The 17279-nt window shown below is 37.9% G+C and overlaps 1 protein-coding gene across 1 annotated transcript in view; it reads left to right on the forward strand.

The window, feature by feature from the left end:
- The window catches only part of LRP1B (LDL receptor related protein 1B), a 714787-nt gene that overhangs the window by 440274 nt on the left and 257234 nt on the right, over nt 1–17279 (forward strand). Inside the window, exon 9 of the mRNA XM_088058617.1 lies at nt 9533–9695. Coding sequence (XP_087914743.1) covers nt 9533–9695 — 163 coding nt within the window. The remainder of the gene's footprint in view (nt 1–9532; nt 9696–17279) is intronic.

A 17279-nucleotide genomic window follows, 5' to 3' on the forward strand; every position in this document is an offset into this window, starting at 1 on the left:
AAAGTGCTTGAACCATTGTAAGCAATTAAATGATAAGGACAGGATATGCAAAGGGTCCGTTTGCTTGCATAAAATTGATGCCCTGAGTGTTATCAGCAAGTGACCCAGCAGCTGCCACTCGTGCTGGGCCAGGCACTCACTGTGACAGTTCTGAGCTGGGGACAAAGTCTGGGTGCTCTGTGCATGTCATTCCATAACGTTTCTGTCACACTGTGTAAGCAAAAATAATGAGCTGACTGAGGAGCGTGTGGGGATCTGTGCCACAACTGGCAGTTCAGGGCACCCTCACTCTTTTTGGCAATTTTGGGCTTGTCTTGAATGTCATTTATTGCTATTTTACTTAAGTGTATTATCCCATTTTCATTTGGGGGAGATTTTTTCTATTGGTATATAAGGATATAATGAAAATATGTATTTTCCTTTTAAGACTCTTTGGAGATTATATCATTTAGTCATTGAGTCTGTACAACTGGTTGCAGAATTCAGATTTGTTTTAAACAGTCATAACCACTAGCTTACCTTCAGAAAGAAACCCACTGAGAAAAGGCAACTCAAGGAAGATGAAGTAATGACCAAAGGTATTTTATGTCAGCCTGTGGATGCCCTGTGATCCATGTGCTGCTGAGCAGAGCTGCTGCTGGCTGGAGGGACAAGGGTTTGAGGAGCACCTGGGGCTGTGCCCCTGCCCCACTCAGCTTTGCACCATGGCCTGAGCTGCCTTTGGGGTCACTCAGCACACAGCTGAGTTTACATTAGGGTAGGCAAACATTTCATGGAAAAAATTATTGCTAGGAGGAAGACAAGGGGACCTGGAGGAGGGTGTAGTGCATATTTAATATATTAATATATATATTAATTATTTTTATTATTAATTTATATATATATTAATATGTGTATTGTATATTATAATTATTACTTATTATATAATTATATTTTATTGTATTTATTTATATTTAATATATTTAATATAGTGTCTCTCTGCACTTCTTTGCAAGGGTTGAGACAATTTGTTTTTGCTTTTTACATAAGAGGAGTAGTGATTTAGGAAGAAAGGCAATATGCTGGTGATGTTTTGTCTTTTCCCCTGTAAATGCAGAATAACAGAGACTAACAGACACTGTGAGGTTTAAAACCTGAAGTGCTGGGGGATACACAATATGGGAGTGGCTGGCACAAGGTACCTGGAAGTTTGGGGTTGTGAAGGGATTATGGACTCACACTTTCCCAGAGTTGTGAGGTTTGGGAAGGCTTGGAATCCTTCTGAAAGCAAAGGTCAGGCTCTGCACATAGAAGCACATTGAGCTGGAGTCATATTTCTGGAAGCAGCAGCCATGTGAGTGATTTATGAGACTTTTCATGGGATCTATGGTGCCATTCTGGTTTAAGATAATGCTCAGGTAGACCAATAGCAGCACTATTGTGATGATGAGAGAAATAAATAAATAACAACAACAAAAAAGCAGTGTCCTGATGTCTGGTTGAAAATGGATAGAAAAATAATTTATGTATAAATCTAAAGCCATGTTTTAGTTTTATTTCTTGCATTACTGGAAATAAGTTAGCAAGGAATTTTGGTTTTTTTATTATTTCTTAAGTGCAGTAACATTGTCAATATTTTAAGTCTGAGCAGTTGTCTGTTTTGTTGGTCAGGTCACATATAATGAATAATAGTCTTCTCAAAGGTTACTATTTTGATATTGAAAATATGTAATAAATGGGTGGAAAAAGGGACAGAGAGGGAGAAAGGGAGGGTGAGGTAATGTTTACATGGTATGCATTTGTTATTGTCTGTTGGCAGCATTAGTAGGCAGGAAGGGTTTTATTTGTTTGTTTTGCTCAGATGACTTTTCTAGGTGCTGAGCAGGGGTTTCAGAGTCTTGCAGGAGTGCCAGCCTGCTGATGGCAGGGCGTGATCATCCTCTGATAGAGGGAAAGGGAAAGAGGAAGAAAAAAGCTCAGTGTCCTTAGCATAAGAAGCAATTTCTTTTTCTTTCCTTAGCAACTCCTAAAAGAGAGGCTTTTTAGCTAGTAAAGTACAATATAGGGTTTTGTTTCCAAAATGCTGTGTGAAGAAATGAGGTATATGTTTTCTAACTGTGCAGGTCATATTTTTTTTATTATTGAGAATATTTTTAGATTGTCTGGTATTGTCTAGGCTGTAATTCTCAAGCTGAATTTAAAACTGACTCCATATGCAGATTTTTATTTTATAAAAAGCAAATTCTTTTTATTTTAGCAATGTTGGGGTTTTTTGTGGGTTTTTTTTGTTGTTGTTTGGGGTTTTTTTGGGTTTTTTTTGTGGTGGGTTTTGTTTGTTTGTTTGTTTGTTTGCTGCAAGTGTAATTTTTTTCCTTTTCCTGTAATATGTTTGAGATGAAGACAAATAATTTTGTGCCCAATATGAATGTCTGTATAACAAAATTAAATACTCTATGGTCAGTATTACCTTCTGATTAAAACTGAGTGTAAAAATGAAATGCAATAATTACACCAGTGGGTCATGTCATGTCCTGCATTTCACATTGTCTGGACCATTTATTGCTAAGAGCAAATAGATTGAGCTCCAGATAAAATTAACCTACAGAATTATGGCATGCAAGAACCTCCAGCATATCTGCATTAGGGTGTTCTCTGACAAATGTTGCCTTCCACCAAAAAAGTGCAGTGTGAATTTCCTTTTTTGCCTAACCCACTCTTATAAGTTACCAGAGATAATTCACTTCTAAATGATCCCCCCAAAAGCATTTCTTAAAGCACCATTGCTTACCTCTGGTATCAAACTGTTCAAACTTTCTCTGGAAGTCATTTCCCTTAAACACTTTGCATTGTGAGATAACTCCATGTATTTATTGGCATCTCCTTGCATTGTAATGATCTGATAATAATCTGCTGCTTAGCCTGTCTGTGGAACAACGTTAAAGTGGCTATATTGTCGTGTGATGATGGTTTATGGGGTTCATAACCCGTGCAGGGGACTGTCCTGGGGAGGTGGGGGGTGGTGGATTTCTGGATTTTTCAGGAAGGTGAAGGAAGGGAGTGTCACAGCCTGGAGCAGCCACTCCGTGTCCCCACAGCCGCTCTCCGAGGCCACGTGCTCAATGGGATGCCTGTTGCAGCTGAATTATGCTTTAATTTTAACAGTGGGTGACTTAACTGCTTTGAAGTAAATAACTGGGTTTGATTTACAGCCTCACTAGATTTATAAGAAGCTGTTGAATGTGCAGCTAAAAAGAAAAAAAAATAAGACTGTTATAGCTATGTACCTCTATAAATCTGTCTTTATTGTTCAGCATGTATACAGGCCACTGGGACCCCATTACAGGTTTGCAATCGCTGAGCAGTGTGTCTGAGACTCAGTAATGCAGAAATTAGGAATGTTATGCTTTTCAGCTATTCTTACTTATTTCTGACATGAGATTGATGCCAGAAAAATCACCCTCTATAAAAATCTGAAGAGTCAGGATTAAAAGATAGAGGTGCTCACAAGGCCCTTATTTAATTGTCTCACACTTTTTCCTTGCTCACCTTGGCTTCACAGCCAGCTCTGTGATGCAGGACCCAGCAACAGAAATTTCATTCCTCTTATTCATTCCAGAAACTTGGTGCATTTCTTGATAGAAACACTCTATAACCAAGTAAAAGAAATATGCTTAAGAATGCTTAAGATTTTAGGTCCAGATTTTGCTACCCTGCTGTAAAATTCCTGGGGAAGGCACAAACATATCTGGGGCATTATCACATTTCCACTGAGTGCTGTGTAAAGGATTTTGTTAGAAGAGGAGGAAGATTCTCAGCCAGTGTAGAATCATGGAAACACAGAATGGTTTGGGCTGAGAGAGACCTCTAAGATCTTCTCATTTCCCTGCCATGGGCAGCCACACCTTCCTCTATCCCAGGTTGTTCCAAGCCCCATCCAAGCTGGCCTTGGACACTTCCAGGGATCCAGGATCAGCCACAGCCTGTTCCAGTTCCTCACCAAATGCCCAGAATTTTTCTCTTCTGCACCTGGTGAGAAGCCGAATGCCTGAATCTCAAAGTGCCTGAATCCACCATGTCTCTGAGAGATTTAGTGTCTTTCTGAGCCATCAGGATGCTTTCATTAAGTATTCATAATATTTAGATTATTCTGATATTTTTGAAAATTCTTTAGCTTGAGGAATCTGCTATTGTCTCAGTGTTCACATTTATAGGTTTTTCAAGCAGGATGTTTTGCTCCAGGGTTGAAAGAATGCCAATGATATTTTTGTCAGTAACCAAATTGATTGAAATTGAAATGATTTTACTCCGCAAAGAAAAGGAAAAGCTTTCTCTTCTTTTGAGGAACTTGAAGTCTAGATGCTTTAAAGTGCTTATTTAAATTTAGTATATTTTAGGTTCTGCATTGTGCTTCTAACAAAGAGTATCTGCAAAAGCTGATTTAATTCAGCTGATTTAAATCAGATATCTGAGGATGAGTCATTTGAAAAAGATGGATGGATATTTTTCACTTGATTTTTCATTTTCCAGCTTGTGTAATAATCACTCCGGACATGGCTGTTAAAAGCTGAGACACCAGTGTGTCTGACTTATTGAATGGTGACATCTTTAATAAAAATCATATTTTTTTAAGTGGCATTGCAGACAGAATTATGGCAAATTCTTGGTAGTAGAAGGAGCAGAGAGAAAATCCATTCCAGCTTCACTTTCCCAAGGTACAGAGTCAGTACAAGGCTGCCTGGGCTGCTAATTTGCAACATTAATGTCAGAAGAGAGGCACAGCAAAGGCAGTGCTGCAGGATTTCCCAGCTTTTCATTTATAGCTTTTAACACTTCTTACCTGCTCTCACCATCACTGGCTATTGGAGAAAAACAAAACAACAAAAAAACTTGGTGCTCCTTGTCTTGTCCCAAACCTGGCTTTTTACTCAGTGGAGGCAAAAAGTCTATTCCCACCTGGCTTTCTGCTTTTCTTTACAACAAAATTTGTGTGTTCCTTGATAAATACGTAATTTTATCTCTTTTATTCTTTCTAACTGGATAAATAGATTAAACTAAGTCTGGCAATGCCAGTTTGGACATTGCATTCAAAAAGGAAATATAAGGGTTAGAGAATAAAAATTATTAATTTAATCAAAATAATTCTTCCTTTAAGATCAATTTTTGTAAAAGAGAAAAAATTACAGCAAACAAAAACAAATTAAAAAATAAAGGAAAAACCAAAACAAACAAGACCCACAAAAAACCCAAAACAAGGCATTTCTGTCCAAAAAATACGTTTTAAGCACTTTCAAATATATATTTTATAAATATATTAATATGGGGAAAATCTAAATATTCAAGCAATACTGATTTATATACGCAGATATGAGAAAGTTTTCATTGCAGTAATGTCCACAATAAGGGAAAATTTACTTTATAAGGCAGTAGAAGCTAAGTTCTTTTCCTTAAAATAGTCAAAAATGGTCTATCTCTTTCAGCATTGACAAGAAGCATATGGAGAGTTCCAGGAATATTTTAAATTTTAATCACATTTCATCCAAAATCATTTCCCAGTTCACTCAGAAGTTTCTCAAAAACACTCCAACATCTCATGAATTCCACTGAGTAGTTTGCTCAGATCAGTTCTTACATTAAAAATAAGGAATGTTTATACTGAAGCTTTTAACAGGAAAAAGCTTGCCAATTTTTATTTTTTTTTCTCTACATCTGGGAAAAATGAAATCTGTTTATATAATACTGATTTTAATAGATAGTGAATGGGCAGAATCCTTGATTACTGCAGTAACAAATACAAGAATATGTCACTCCTTTTCCCTCTCTTCTGCTGAAGATCTGAAGACTTGTGCTAGTCTTGATTTGAAATGGAAATAAATCTAATAATTCATATGCCACAAGATATATGTTAGAAAATCAAAGTGAAAGAAGAGAGCCATTCTGTTCTTCTCTGATTTCCATACACTATGGTTTGGCCATAAGACATATTTCCAGGACCCTTTGAAGATTTAGCCATCCTCATGAAATGATTATTTTCTCTAAAGGTCTAATAATGTCTGTGTGTTTAAAAGACAGGAAAAGTTCATTTCCAGACACACTTTTGCTGTGCCCACAGTCTACATAATGCCATTAAGTAGAGCAGAATTTAACCTATATGCTGTCTTAACTATTCTTTATGAAGTCCTTAAGAGGAAATCCTAGTTTTTAGAAAGTAATATAGGAAAGATGATAACATTTGGCAGAAATGCTCCAAGGAAACTGTTATTAATATTGGGAAAGCCCTCAGAACTATACAGAATATTGCTCAGAATAAATATGTGTGTTTTTAAGGGGAGACATTTCTTTTTAGAGACTTCTGAAACCATGTGAATGAAAGAAAAAGAGATTAATTACTTTAAAGATGTGAGTGGACCAGACATCTGCACATAGTGGGCTTTATGTATGAGTCCAGAAAGAGGCATGAAATGAATTCACTAACTCCTTGAGTCCAAGAAGTTATATATATATATATATATATATATATATATATTAAAAGTCTCCAGTTCAACCAGAGCCTTATCTCTGTGGTTTACAGTGGTTTGCAGCTTCACACAGAGCTGCTACCAAACCATGGAGACAAAAATGGGATTCTCAAAACCCATTATCTGCCAGCCAAAGGGGATTTCTCATGTACAATTTAATCTGGTGGGGGAGTGGGCTTGGACAATTCTTTCCAAACTTGTGTTGTGAGAAGGGGGATGTGTCCAATGCAGAGAGAACAGAACAGAGACAAAGCTCAGAGCAGATCCAGGGTGTTTACAGCTCACAAATGGGCTCAGCACTGATGGGCTGGTGTGAAGTGCTCTTTGCAGGACATCTCTCTGGGGAAGTCTGCTCTCCTGAAGGGAATTACTGTGAATTCATGTGTTGCTTTTTCTGGAAACTCTGATAAAAGTCAGGAAAGATGGCATGCTTTGGGAAGAACAGCTTTACAAGGAATGCAGCTGGAATGAACCTAAACCTCTCCAACAGCCTGTGCTGCTGGGAGCTCCCTGCCCTTCCCAAGGGATTCTGCTGGGCAGGGAACACGGATAAAGTGTTCAGAGCTACCAATGTTGTTTGACACAAAGTTTATGCTGTGCTGTTGCTTCTGGATGTCTCAGCTTTCCTGAAATGCTGAGCTCATTTTTAACTGCCTAATGCAAATGGTTATCCCTAATATGACCTTGGATTATGCTTGGTTTCCATTAAAAATTGTTTGGTGCAATTTTTTTTGTGATATGTTACCAAAAACCTAAGGACAGAACAGAGCAAACATTTCATAACTGTAAGTTCTTTTATGTTAACAAATCCAATAACCTGTGTGTGATGTGCCTTTCACTTATATATCACATTTATCTAAAAATAGGTACATTTTTCACACAGTAAGAAAAACATACCCTCCTCCAACAGGCTGCTACTTAACCTTGTTCCTTTTCATCCACTTCCCAGTGTACAGCAATCTTCTAGACCTCTCATTGCAGGAATTTAATTACTAGTTTTATTTCTAAAAATGTTTGAAATTGGATCCCTTTTGTACCTTTTGTACTGTTTAAACGATATTTTCTGAAATGCTTCTGTTGCACAGAAGCTTATCTGCAATTTTCAAAAGTCTCCCTGAATCAGTAAACCATAAATTTTTCATTCCATGGATCCAACTTCAGAAAATGGTAAGCAGGTATGTTGAAAATGCCTTAACTGTTACTGATTTCAAGAGGCACAGAGTTTTCTTCTGGCACTTTAAAAACACGTCCAATATTTCGCTTGGAAAAAGAGAGGGGGGAAAAAAAAAAGTGTTTTCTTCCTATTGTCTGAAATATATCAGTGCTCACATATCTCACAGTGCATTTGACATTGGCCTCCTCTGGAGTTTGGATATTGAGCTAAATGGAGCATTTCTTTATTCTGGCTCAGCAGATCTTGGTAATAGGACCCATCAGGCACAATATTCACTTTGAATTTAAAGGGAAATGAGTAGTGGAAGGGCAGGAATGGGAGAGACAGAAGCCAGCACTGAGCTGTGTAATGGGGTGGCTGAGGTGGGATACAGTTGGTGTTCCTGGTATTTCACTGAGTAAATCTTATTTAAGTTACCTGCACTTTGAAGGACAACAAATGAGCTTCCATGTCCATTTTAAGCAAGTACAAGGCTCATAAGCCCTGAGTTATCATCAAGAACTCAATGAATACAATTTTTGTCCAATCAAATTTACTTATTACTCTGCAGTGCAGCGTGGGTGTGATGGGGGAAACAGTTTTTTATTGGATTGTGGAAAGCAAACCTAAAAACCTAAAAAATCTGAAGGACTCTAAGCATACAGAAAACTAAAATAAACCAAAAAAACAACCTACCATGTGCAATGACATTTTATCACATCTGGTTTCTCTCATCAAGACAGAATCTCAGCTTATGTTAGCACTATTTTGAAAGCACTGTAATATAATAAACATATTTATTTTTTTTAAAATAAAAAATCATTTATATTGATCATTGAAGACATTTAACAGGAAATATTTTTTTTTCTATTAATTGAGGTATTATTTATTAAAGTATACCTAATTCTGTCCTACAGAGTTGTATCAATACAGTATTGTCAATAAGAAGAGGAAGAAAAGAAATCTTACTTAAATAAAATTGATAAGGTCATGTTCTTTGCACTTCTCTGTACTTTTGCCCACTAGAACAGTAAGATGATGTATGGCCAGGTCATTTGATTTATAAATCAAGGGTTTATAAAGCATTTACAGGGGGTGGTTCCAGGATCCCACAAGGAAAAGAACTGAGAGAGCAGTTGTGTCAGGACGCTCTGAAGCTGCCACAACATCCTGAGAAGGAAATCTTGGTTGTTAGTGAATGTCTATGTTATCACAGAAAAATTTACTTCAGTGCTACTTCTTATGGCAATTATCAGATATTTGGCAGCATCCAGATACCCCAGAACTACAAGATAAAAGTATTTTAAATGAAAATGGATGCAGAGATAAGGTGTTTTCAGATGTGCATATCACAGGGTTTTTTATTTCTGTTAAGTATTTCTGGTCTGCTTTTGTCCTTTTCAAATATAACCAACAAACTCTTTTAACCTTTACCAATTTCCCATCCCTAGGGTCTACCAGACATCCTGGAACACTAAATTCAGAATCTGAGTGGCTTCAGAGCTGCCTTCCCCCAGGAATCTGGTACCATCAGTGTTCCACAGGTGCACCATCATTCAGTGGTGTTTCTTCTGGGGATACCATAAAAAAACCACAACGACAGACTTAAAAATACTTAACAGAGCTCAAAACAAATGTGTATCTTTCATACCACTGAAGCTGCCATCAGATATCTGTACTTAAAACAGAAAAATCCTCCCCAAACCCTATTTGTGTACTGAGAATTGGGTTCCTTATTAGAAACCTTAGTGTAGATGCAAAATAGCTGGAGCTGTTTAAGTGAGTGGAGCAGCTGCTGGCAGAGCAGCCAGCAGTCCTTTGCTCAGATTCAAACTGCACTCCTGAGCTCCTTCTTCTTTCTTTTCTTCCTATTTTTTTTTGGCAGATGTACAGCAAATAGCAATGGACTGGATCACGGGGAATTTTTACTTTGTGGATGATGTCAGTGACAGGATCTTTGTCTGCAGCCAGAACGGGTCAGTGTGTGTGACCCTCATCGAGCTGGACCTGAACAACCCCAAGGCCATAGCTGTTGATCCAACATCAGGGTAAGACTCTTTCTTTGCACTAGGATTTATTTCACACCCTTGTCTGTGGCTGCACATAATGTACATCTTTCATGCAGGTGTTTTAAAAACTGTTTTTTCATTGCTGTATTGAGTTACTAGCATAGTTGCTCTACTAAAAAAGCGATAATGTGTAATGAACTTGGAGCAAATGGTAAACTGTTAATTGCAATAATTATTGCAGCACGTGCCTTGTGACTTCTCAAAATGGAATCAAAACTGAAAAAGCAATTTAATCCCTACTTGTCACAACATTTGCTTTTGTGTTTGCTTTTCTGTAAGTTGTGTTTCTAACTAGAGGATGTGGGAAATGAATTTTTGAAGGATTTTTATGCTATATCCACACATTTACAGGAATACTGGAAGGAGTTTAACAAGTTTATTTGCACAAAAAAAGTGGAAGAATTTGTTTTGTGCTTTAGAGGGTGGGCTCTAATGGTAAAATTACATCATATTTGCTTTTTCTGTTCCATACATAGCTACATCCATTGCCAGTTGGGACTTAAGCTTTGTTTCAAAGACTAAATGTCTTCCATTCTACAACATCCACCAGCTGGGAAAAGTTTTTAAGCAATAATGATGTGAAAGCATATCTAAGCAGGAGTAGGAATGGGATCAAGTTAATTTAAAACTAAATTTTGGTGAGGAGTTTGGAACAAGGATTTTATCTTGGTTCTATTAGTCAGTAAGTAGTTCAGAACCAAAATTCCTGATGGAATATGTCCTAAACTGCCATAAGCCCCTTCTCAACAAATACAAAAATATTTACAGTAGAACAGCTTGTCATCCATATGTGGACTTTTGTCAGTCTTTATTTAAAGCCTGAATGAATATTAAGAAGCATTATCACAATGACTTCAATTCTGACAGGAACAGCTTGCATGTAAAGTTTACAAAGAAGTTTGATAATGTGATCTTGAGTATAGCTGTATTTCTCTCTGCAGCAGATGGTAAGCTTGACTTAATCTGACTGCAGAGTTTTATTTTTCTAAAGGAAAAATAAAAATTCATGTAGAAATTGATTTTCTGCAGCTTCTGATCTGAAAGGACTTGAAGCTTTCAAACTTGCTGACAGCAGCCTTTTTTCCATACCTTTACTTGTATATTCTCTGCTGGATTTACTGGATGAATCCAAAGCTTACCATTAGCTAATCTTTTCTGTCAGGGATGTAGGAATTGTACCCAAACCTTTGGTTTTGTGAGGAGGGACAGAAAAATGAGAGAGTGTTTTCCTTCAGTTGTTATCTGCTGGCTGCAAACCATTCCTGCTCAGTGTCACCTGTTCAGTGCCATGTGCAAGGTGGGAAGTGCAGGTTTGGGGAGAGGGAAGTGCTGCCCTGCAGGAAAGGCCACAAGTGCTGATGGTTTTTTACAGTCTGATTCTTACTAAGCAATCTCCATTTCTTTTGTGGTGAAAATACTGTGTGGAAAATTTTCTCAGAATATGTGTTTTGCAGTTCAGCAGTTATTTAATTACTGGGGTTTTTTGGCATTTTTATTAATTAGCTGATGTATTTTGGTCTGTTAATTGGATACTTAGCATACATTTTTATTGCTATTCCCCAACTTATATATTATTTCTGTTAGTTTTGACTGGGTTTTGATCCAGAATGCAAACAGATAATGAAAAAACATTCTAGTTATTTAAAAATCTTCTGATCCTTTCTTTTGTCTTTTGTTTTCTGTCCTTATTTTTTTTTTTTTTGTTTTAACTCTTTCATTCTGATTGTAGAATTCTGAGACTTATTTTGGTGTCAAAGTTTTAGGGTATTATGTCTGGGTAACTTGGTGGGTTTATTTTATTTAAAAAGTCACAAAAGCATCCATACTAAACCTATATTTCAAGTTGAGCTCTGAATGAGTTGCTGCTCATACAGAGGAGATCATTTCAATAATAAGAATTTCAGAGTGTGATCACAAACTTTTCTCTGTGTGATAAACTTCCTGTAGTAGTGCAGGATCAAGCCCTGCTATTCTTCCATGTTCACATCCATGTGTCAGGAGTTTTGTTGTGCTGTGAACCAGAAATTCTGCTTTTTCCATAAAACAACCAAGGCATGGTGGAAAATTTGCTCATTCCAAATGGCTCCCCTCGCTGCACTCAAGAATATCTTTTCTGAGTGTGGTGAATTTTACATCTCTGTGCCTGCAAGTTCTGTTTGCTGTTTAGTGCTGATGGTTTGATATATCCTCCTATGAATGGAACATTCCTTACAATGGAACTTGAGCTACTAAGCTTCTGTCATATCACACAGTGAGTGAAAGGACGTTTCATAAAAGTTTATTTTTTATAAAACTGAATTTGAAATTGAGAGGAGAAAGATTCTGCTACTCATACAGCTCTTGAAGAGCCACATTTGTTATGTTTCTCATCTAAGCTTGTTACTTTGGCAGGATTTCAGCACTTTATCAGTCTGAACAGTGTTTGATATTTTGGTTATTCCAGATTAGGTCTAGAAAAAATACCTGCTTCCCCCAGTGAACTGGTAACTTACCCAGCTGGGGGTTTTATAGTGCTGATACTCATCTCTTACATCAACTAATCATCAATTAAGAGTAGTAGCACAGTGTAAGTACCAGAGCCATGGTAAGGAGAGCATTTCTGGGGCAGAGAATGTCTCCACTGATCACTGGGAGCACTTCAGAGCCCAGACATGGCAGTGAAACATGGACTGAAGGAAAAGCTGGGACAAGGAGAGTAGGAAATAAAGTGGCAATTGGCAACAGAGAGGGAGAATAAATTGTTCTGCAGTAATATATTATCTATCAAGTGCCTTTGAACTAAGATGTTTGGCTCCATATGTCTGCAGTTCATAGCTTTGATAAATTTTAACGCAGAACATCTTTTCTTCGGTGGTCAAGGAACAGAAGTGATTACTTTTGCTGGTCCATGAAAATGGTGTAAAATTGATGATGGTGCTGCTGACTGTCAACATGAAACAAATACAGGCTGACTTAGAATGGGTTTAGCTGAGATCCTCATTTCAGGTCTGCTCCACTCATGGGGAAAGGTTTTTTTAAAATATTCCAGCCAGTATTCTGTTGTCATATTCATGAGACTTTGATCACTGGACGTTGATGGCAGGGAAGGTAATGCATTTAAAACTCACAAGAGGATAGATCAGATTTAGGTTCTCTCACAGCTCTGCCACAACCAGCTAAATGTCTCTACACAGAACATTTTATTTTTTTTATGGCTTTGCATCTCTTTGTATTTAATAAGAAGCATAAAATGCCTGTTGTTCAAGCTATGGGATATTTGAATGCATTCAGGAACATTAGGAATTAATATTGTGGAATGCTAACTGTGTACCTCTTCATATTTATTCTGTAAATATGCCTACCTAATTGTCTCCAGTGTTGAAGGTAAATTGTTGCCTTCCACTGCACCACAGTGGCCATGGAGAATGTGCTGCACCATTTTACACAGCAAAAATGCCTTGGAGCAGGGGGATGTGCTGCAGGTCCCTCCCAACACTTCAGTCCTGTTGTACAGCTCAGACATCTGACATACATGGAGTAATATAAATAACAACGTGTCTTGATTTCTCCTCATACCCATTTTCTGATTTCTTTGGGAATGCCAGAAAATGAGGAAAGGACAGGAAGAGCAGATGAGGCTCGGGGTAACCTTGGGGCCACCTCAGGGCTACTCCTGGTTCCAGAAATGTGCAGCTTGTACTGATGGCTGTGATGCTTTTTGGGATGCCAGCCATAACTCTCTGTTTCCCAGGCCAATGGGAGGAGATGAACTTTAAGTAGGGGGTTTGAAATGTGAGGGTATTGGTGTAGCATCCACTGACAAACTGTTCAAGCATAAGGAGATGTGTGACTAGAGCTTACATGGGGTGACATTGCAAAGAGGATGTGCAGAGCAAGGCTGAGTGTGGAAGGATGTGTGGAGAAGTAATGGGAGTAAGGAAATGGTTTAGACACCTCCTATGTGAACATCCATAAAATCATCATAGAATTCCACAATAGTTTGGGTTGGAAAGGACCTTAAAACTCATCCAGTTCCCTCTGCCATGGGATATAACCTTTGCTTTCTCAGATTTTTTTAATCCCCTTTGCTCCAAGCCCCATCCCACCCAGGCCCAAACATTTCCAGGGATGAGGCAGCCACACCACAGCTTCTCTGAGCAACCTGTGCCAGTGCCTCACCACCCTCACATGAATGAATCTCTTCCCAGTATCCCATCTGACCCTGCCCTCCTTCAGTTTGAAGCCATTCCACCTTGTCCTGTCACTCCATCCCTTGTCCCTCTCCAGCTCTCTTGGAGCCCCTTCAGGCACTGGCAGGGGCTCCGAGGTCTCCCCAGAGCCTTTCCTTTTCCATATTGAACAGCCCCAGCTCTCCCAGCCTGGCTCCAGAGCAGAGCTGCTCCAGTCCTGGGAATATCTCTGTGGCTTCCTCAGGAGCTCCAGCAGCTCCACATCCTTCCTGTGTTGAGGATCCCAGGGCTGGAGGCAGCTCTGCAGGTGGAGTCTTTCTTTGTCCTGTCCACTCCTGCTGTGATGCAGCCAGGACCTGGGTGGCTTCCTGGGCCACCAGTGCACACTGTTCAATAAGAGATGGTGGATTGAAGGGCAAGGAGAGGAGGAAGGGGAAGAGGAGAACCAGAGGGGATGCACAATTACAGGCTGGGATCATTGAAACTTGTGACTGCCATTTAAAAGTTGTATTAGGACTTGGGGAGTGAAAAACTTCTAAAGAGATTTGTAAAAGGAGCAAGCTCACATTTTAATACTGCAACAGTGTGTGTGTGTCATGTAAATACTTGAATAAATCTTTTAATCGGCTTTTCCTTCTGCTGTGGTGTAAAAATATAAAAAAAACCCCACAGGCTCCATTTATTTCTTCCACACAATGTTTGTAAATGCATACAAGAAGAGATTGTGTTATGATGAGGTTTGAAGAACAACAGCTATTAATGTGTTATGGTGTTATGTACCATTTCTTAGTAATGTTAGTGAGTCAGGAAAGAAACAAATGCACAACAGCAAAAAAAATATTGTTCTTTGCATTTTAAGTCTATAATAGCAATCAGTTGATACCCCTGGGATTCACAAGGGGTAACAAGGGAAACAACTGATGAATTAATAGCTGAAGGTGTCTACTTCATCATCTGAGAAATTTGTTCCAGGGAAAAAAATATAAAAATATTATTCTGTGGACTTCCTCTTTGATTCCAGAGATGCTAAGCACAGATTTCTTCTGTGGCTCAAATCAAAGCCACAGTATGAAAATAATAATGATAATTAAAAGTACATAATGTCATTGTGTGAAACACAATAGGGGAATTTGCCTCAGTCTAGAATTTAAAAAGATAGGAGGAAACAAGGGGGGTAAGATGACATTTTGAATTCAGCTATCTGTATAAGAAGAGTTGAACAGCAGCTTTAAAATACCATATTTGAGGGATCCAGAAGAAAAATCATAAAAAATGTTTAATTTTTAAAATTTTTTTAGCTTTTTTTTTTTGTTTTTTTGTTTTTTTTTTAGTTTTAGTCTTGAATTTATTATACCTCTGAAATCCAGTAGAGGTAAGAGGAAATTAGGGGTTGGTCATGTGAGCCCCATTGTCACCCAGGGTGTTTAGATGCTGTTGCAAATGTTCCATCTCAAGGAATCATCCTCATGGAATATTTGCTTTTCTTGGTCAGGCCAAAATGCAATGTAAGGTCCACTGAGCAGTAATCACTAAAAATCGAAAGGAATGGGAAAAGTTTGGCATTGAATGAAAGGTTTTCCTTGTGAGAGAGCCATGCACAGGAGATGGTGCCTGGAGTATGGAAAAGGCATCCCAGAGGATGGAAAACAGCCCTTAATGAGTCAGAGAGACTGAAGATATAAATAGAAAGAGTTTTGGGTTGACAACTCAACCTGTTTGGCATCATGGGTAGACACATAAGCCAGTAAGAGCTGTCCTGCTTGGTAGGATTTTGGACAAAGGATGGATGAAGTCTCTAATGGAATGTTTGATGGGACAGAACCCAAGGCCAGCCCTGAAATCCTGCATTAGTAAATCCACAGCAGCCAGCACAGAGCAAGTCAGCTGGTGAGGGGTAGAGAGACACCTTTCTGAACCAAATTAATTGACAGTAATTTTGGTTTTCTTCTCTTTCTGTACCTGTATCTTTCAAAATAAAAAAAATCAAACCATAAATGCAATTTGTATTAACAATTAAGATAGTTGCATTCACCTCAGATTTGCCTGGAGGTATCAGTGAGGAGCTGAAAATTCTTGCAGTGGAGGAAGAGAAGAAATTCAAAAAGGAAGGGAGGTCAAATCCTATTATTTTTATTTGTTTCATTGCTATTTAAATAGGGGAGTATTTCAGGTTAAAAATAAAACATCTTCACTTATTGTCTTCTACCTGTTTTATTCCCTTTACTCTCTTGCCTTTGAGCTTTGATAGCAGCCACTAGGCTTAGGAGAAACTCTGAGTCTTAAAACTTTGGGGTTTGTTTTCCCTCTCAGATTAGTCACCATTTTCTGCTGATCAAAGAGGAGGCTTATAATCATTAAAGTCCACTTTTAAACAGCCAAATTGTTAGTGGTTTAATAACATGCCATTATTAAAAGAGTTTGGTTCCTTTTCTTGTTGCAAAGATTTTCAAAGAGCTGTAAGATATGTGTAAGACCCACTCACTTCAAAAAAGTTTTAAAGATGACCTGAAAAGGAATTTTCTTCATTAAGAAAAAACAAACCAAAAAAGACAAAAAAAAAACACCACAAAAAAACCCCAAAAAATATCAAAACATGAAAAACTTTGTAGTAACTAATCATAATATGAAAGTTTTCATTAAGAATTCATGTTTTCTTGCTCATTCTCCTCCTCCACAACCTCTTCCAGGCTGTGAGCAGTTGGACATGGTATAATATAGGAGTCAAAATAAGATGAGAGAAGCAAAGATACTTAAGCAGACAAAAAAAAAAAAATGAAATGAAAACCACCCTTTTAAAATTATTTCCATTTTTTATTATCCCTTTAGCTCAAATTCTTGCTAGAAAATGATGAAAAAATTATTTTTCTTGTCTGATCTCAGGTTTTGCAAAATTGTTGCCAGTTCTGTGCTATTCCATCTTTTAATTGTTGTAACTAAACTGAGACAGAAAACTCTTTCATCTTTGCATTTCCCCCTGGATCTTTTCTCCTTGGAACTTCATTTCCAGTGCAACAGCACAGGTCTGCTCACTGAGAATCCTTGTGGCTCCTGAAAAGGAGCCAAGGGGTGTTGTCACATCTGCTCTCCTTCCCAAAACAAGGTGATAATCACGATCCTTCATTCATGTGCAAACAGAATATAGGAGAAATAATGGTTCTTTTTTTCTAGCAAACTAAAGAATAATTAAATAAATAAAATTTGATTTATGAATATGCAGAGATATGAGCTTGTATGAAAAAGTCAGCTAATTCAGTTGAAAAGGACTCGGAGTCTGACAGAACGGAAGGAATTAAAACACCAAGCATGTGCCCTAATTGCATTAAAAAGGAACTCATGAGCAGTGTCAGCTTGTTGGTCTGGATCAAAGTGACAGCTATAGCCAAAACAATAAAAA

This window comes from Pseudopodoces humilis, chromosome 8 (assembly GCF_049639895.1).
Source record: "Pseudopodoces humilis isolate 2021_Gansu_Grassland_sample_001 chromosome 8, ASM4963989v1, whole genome shotgun sequence".
Classification (NCBI taxonomy): Eukaryota; Metazoa; Chordata; class Aves; order Passeriformes; family Paridae; genus Pseudopodoces; species Pseudopodoces humilis.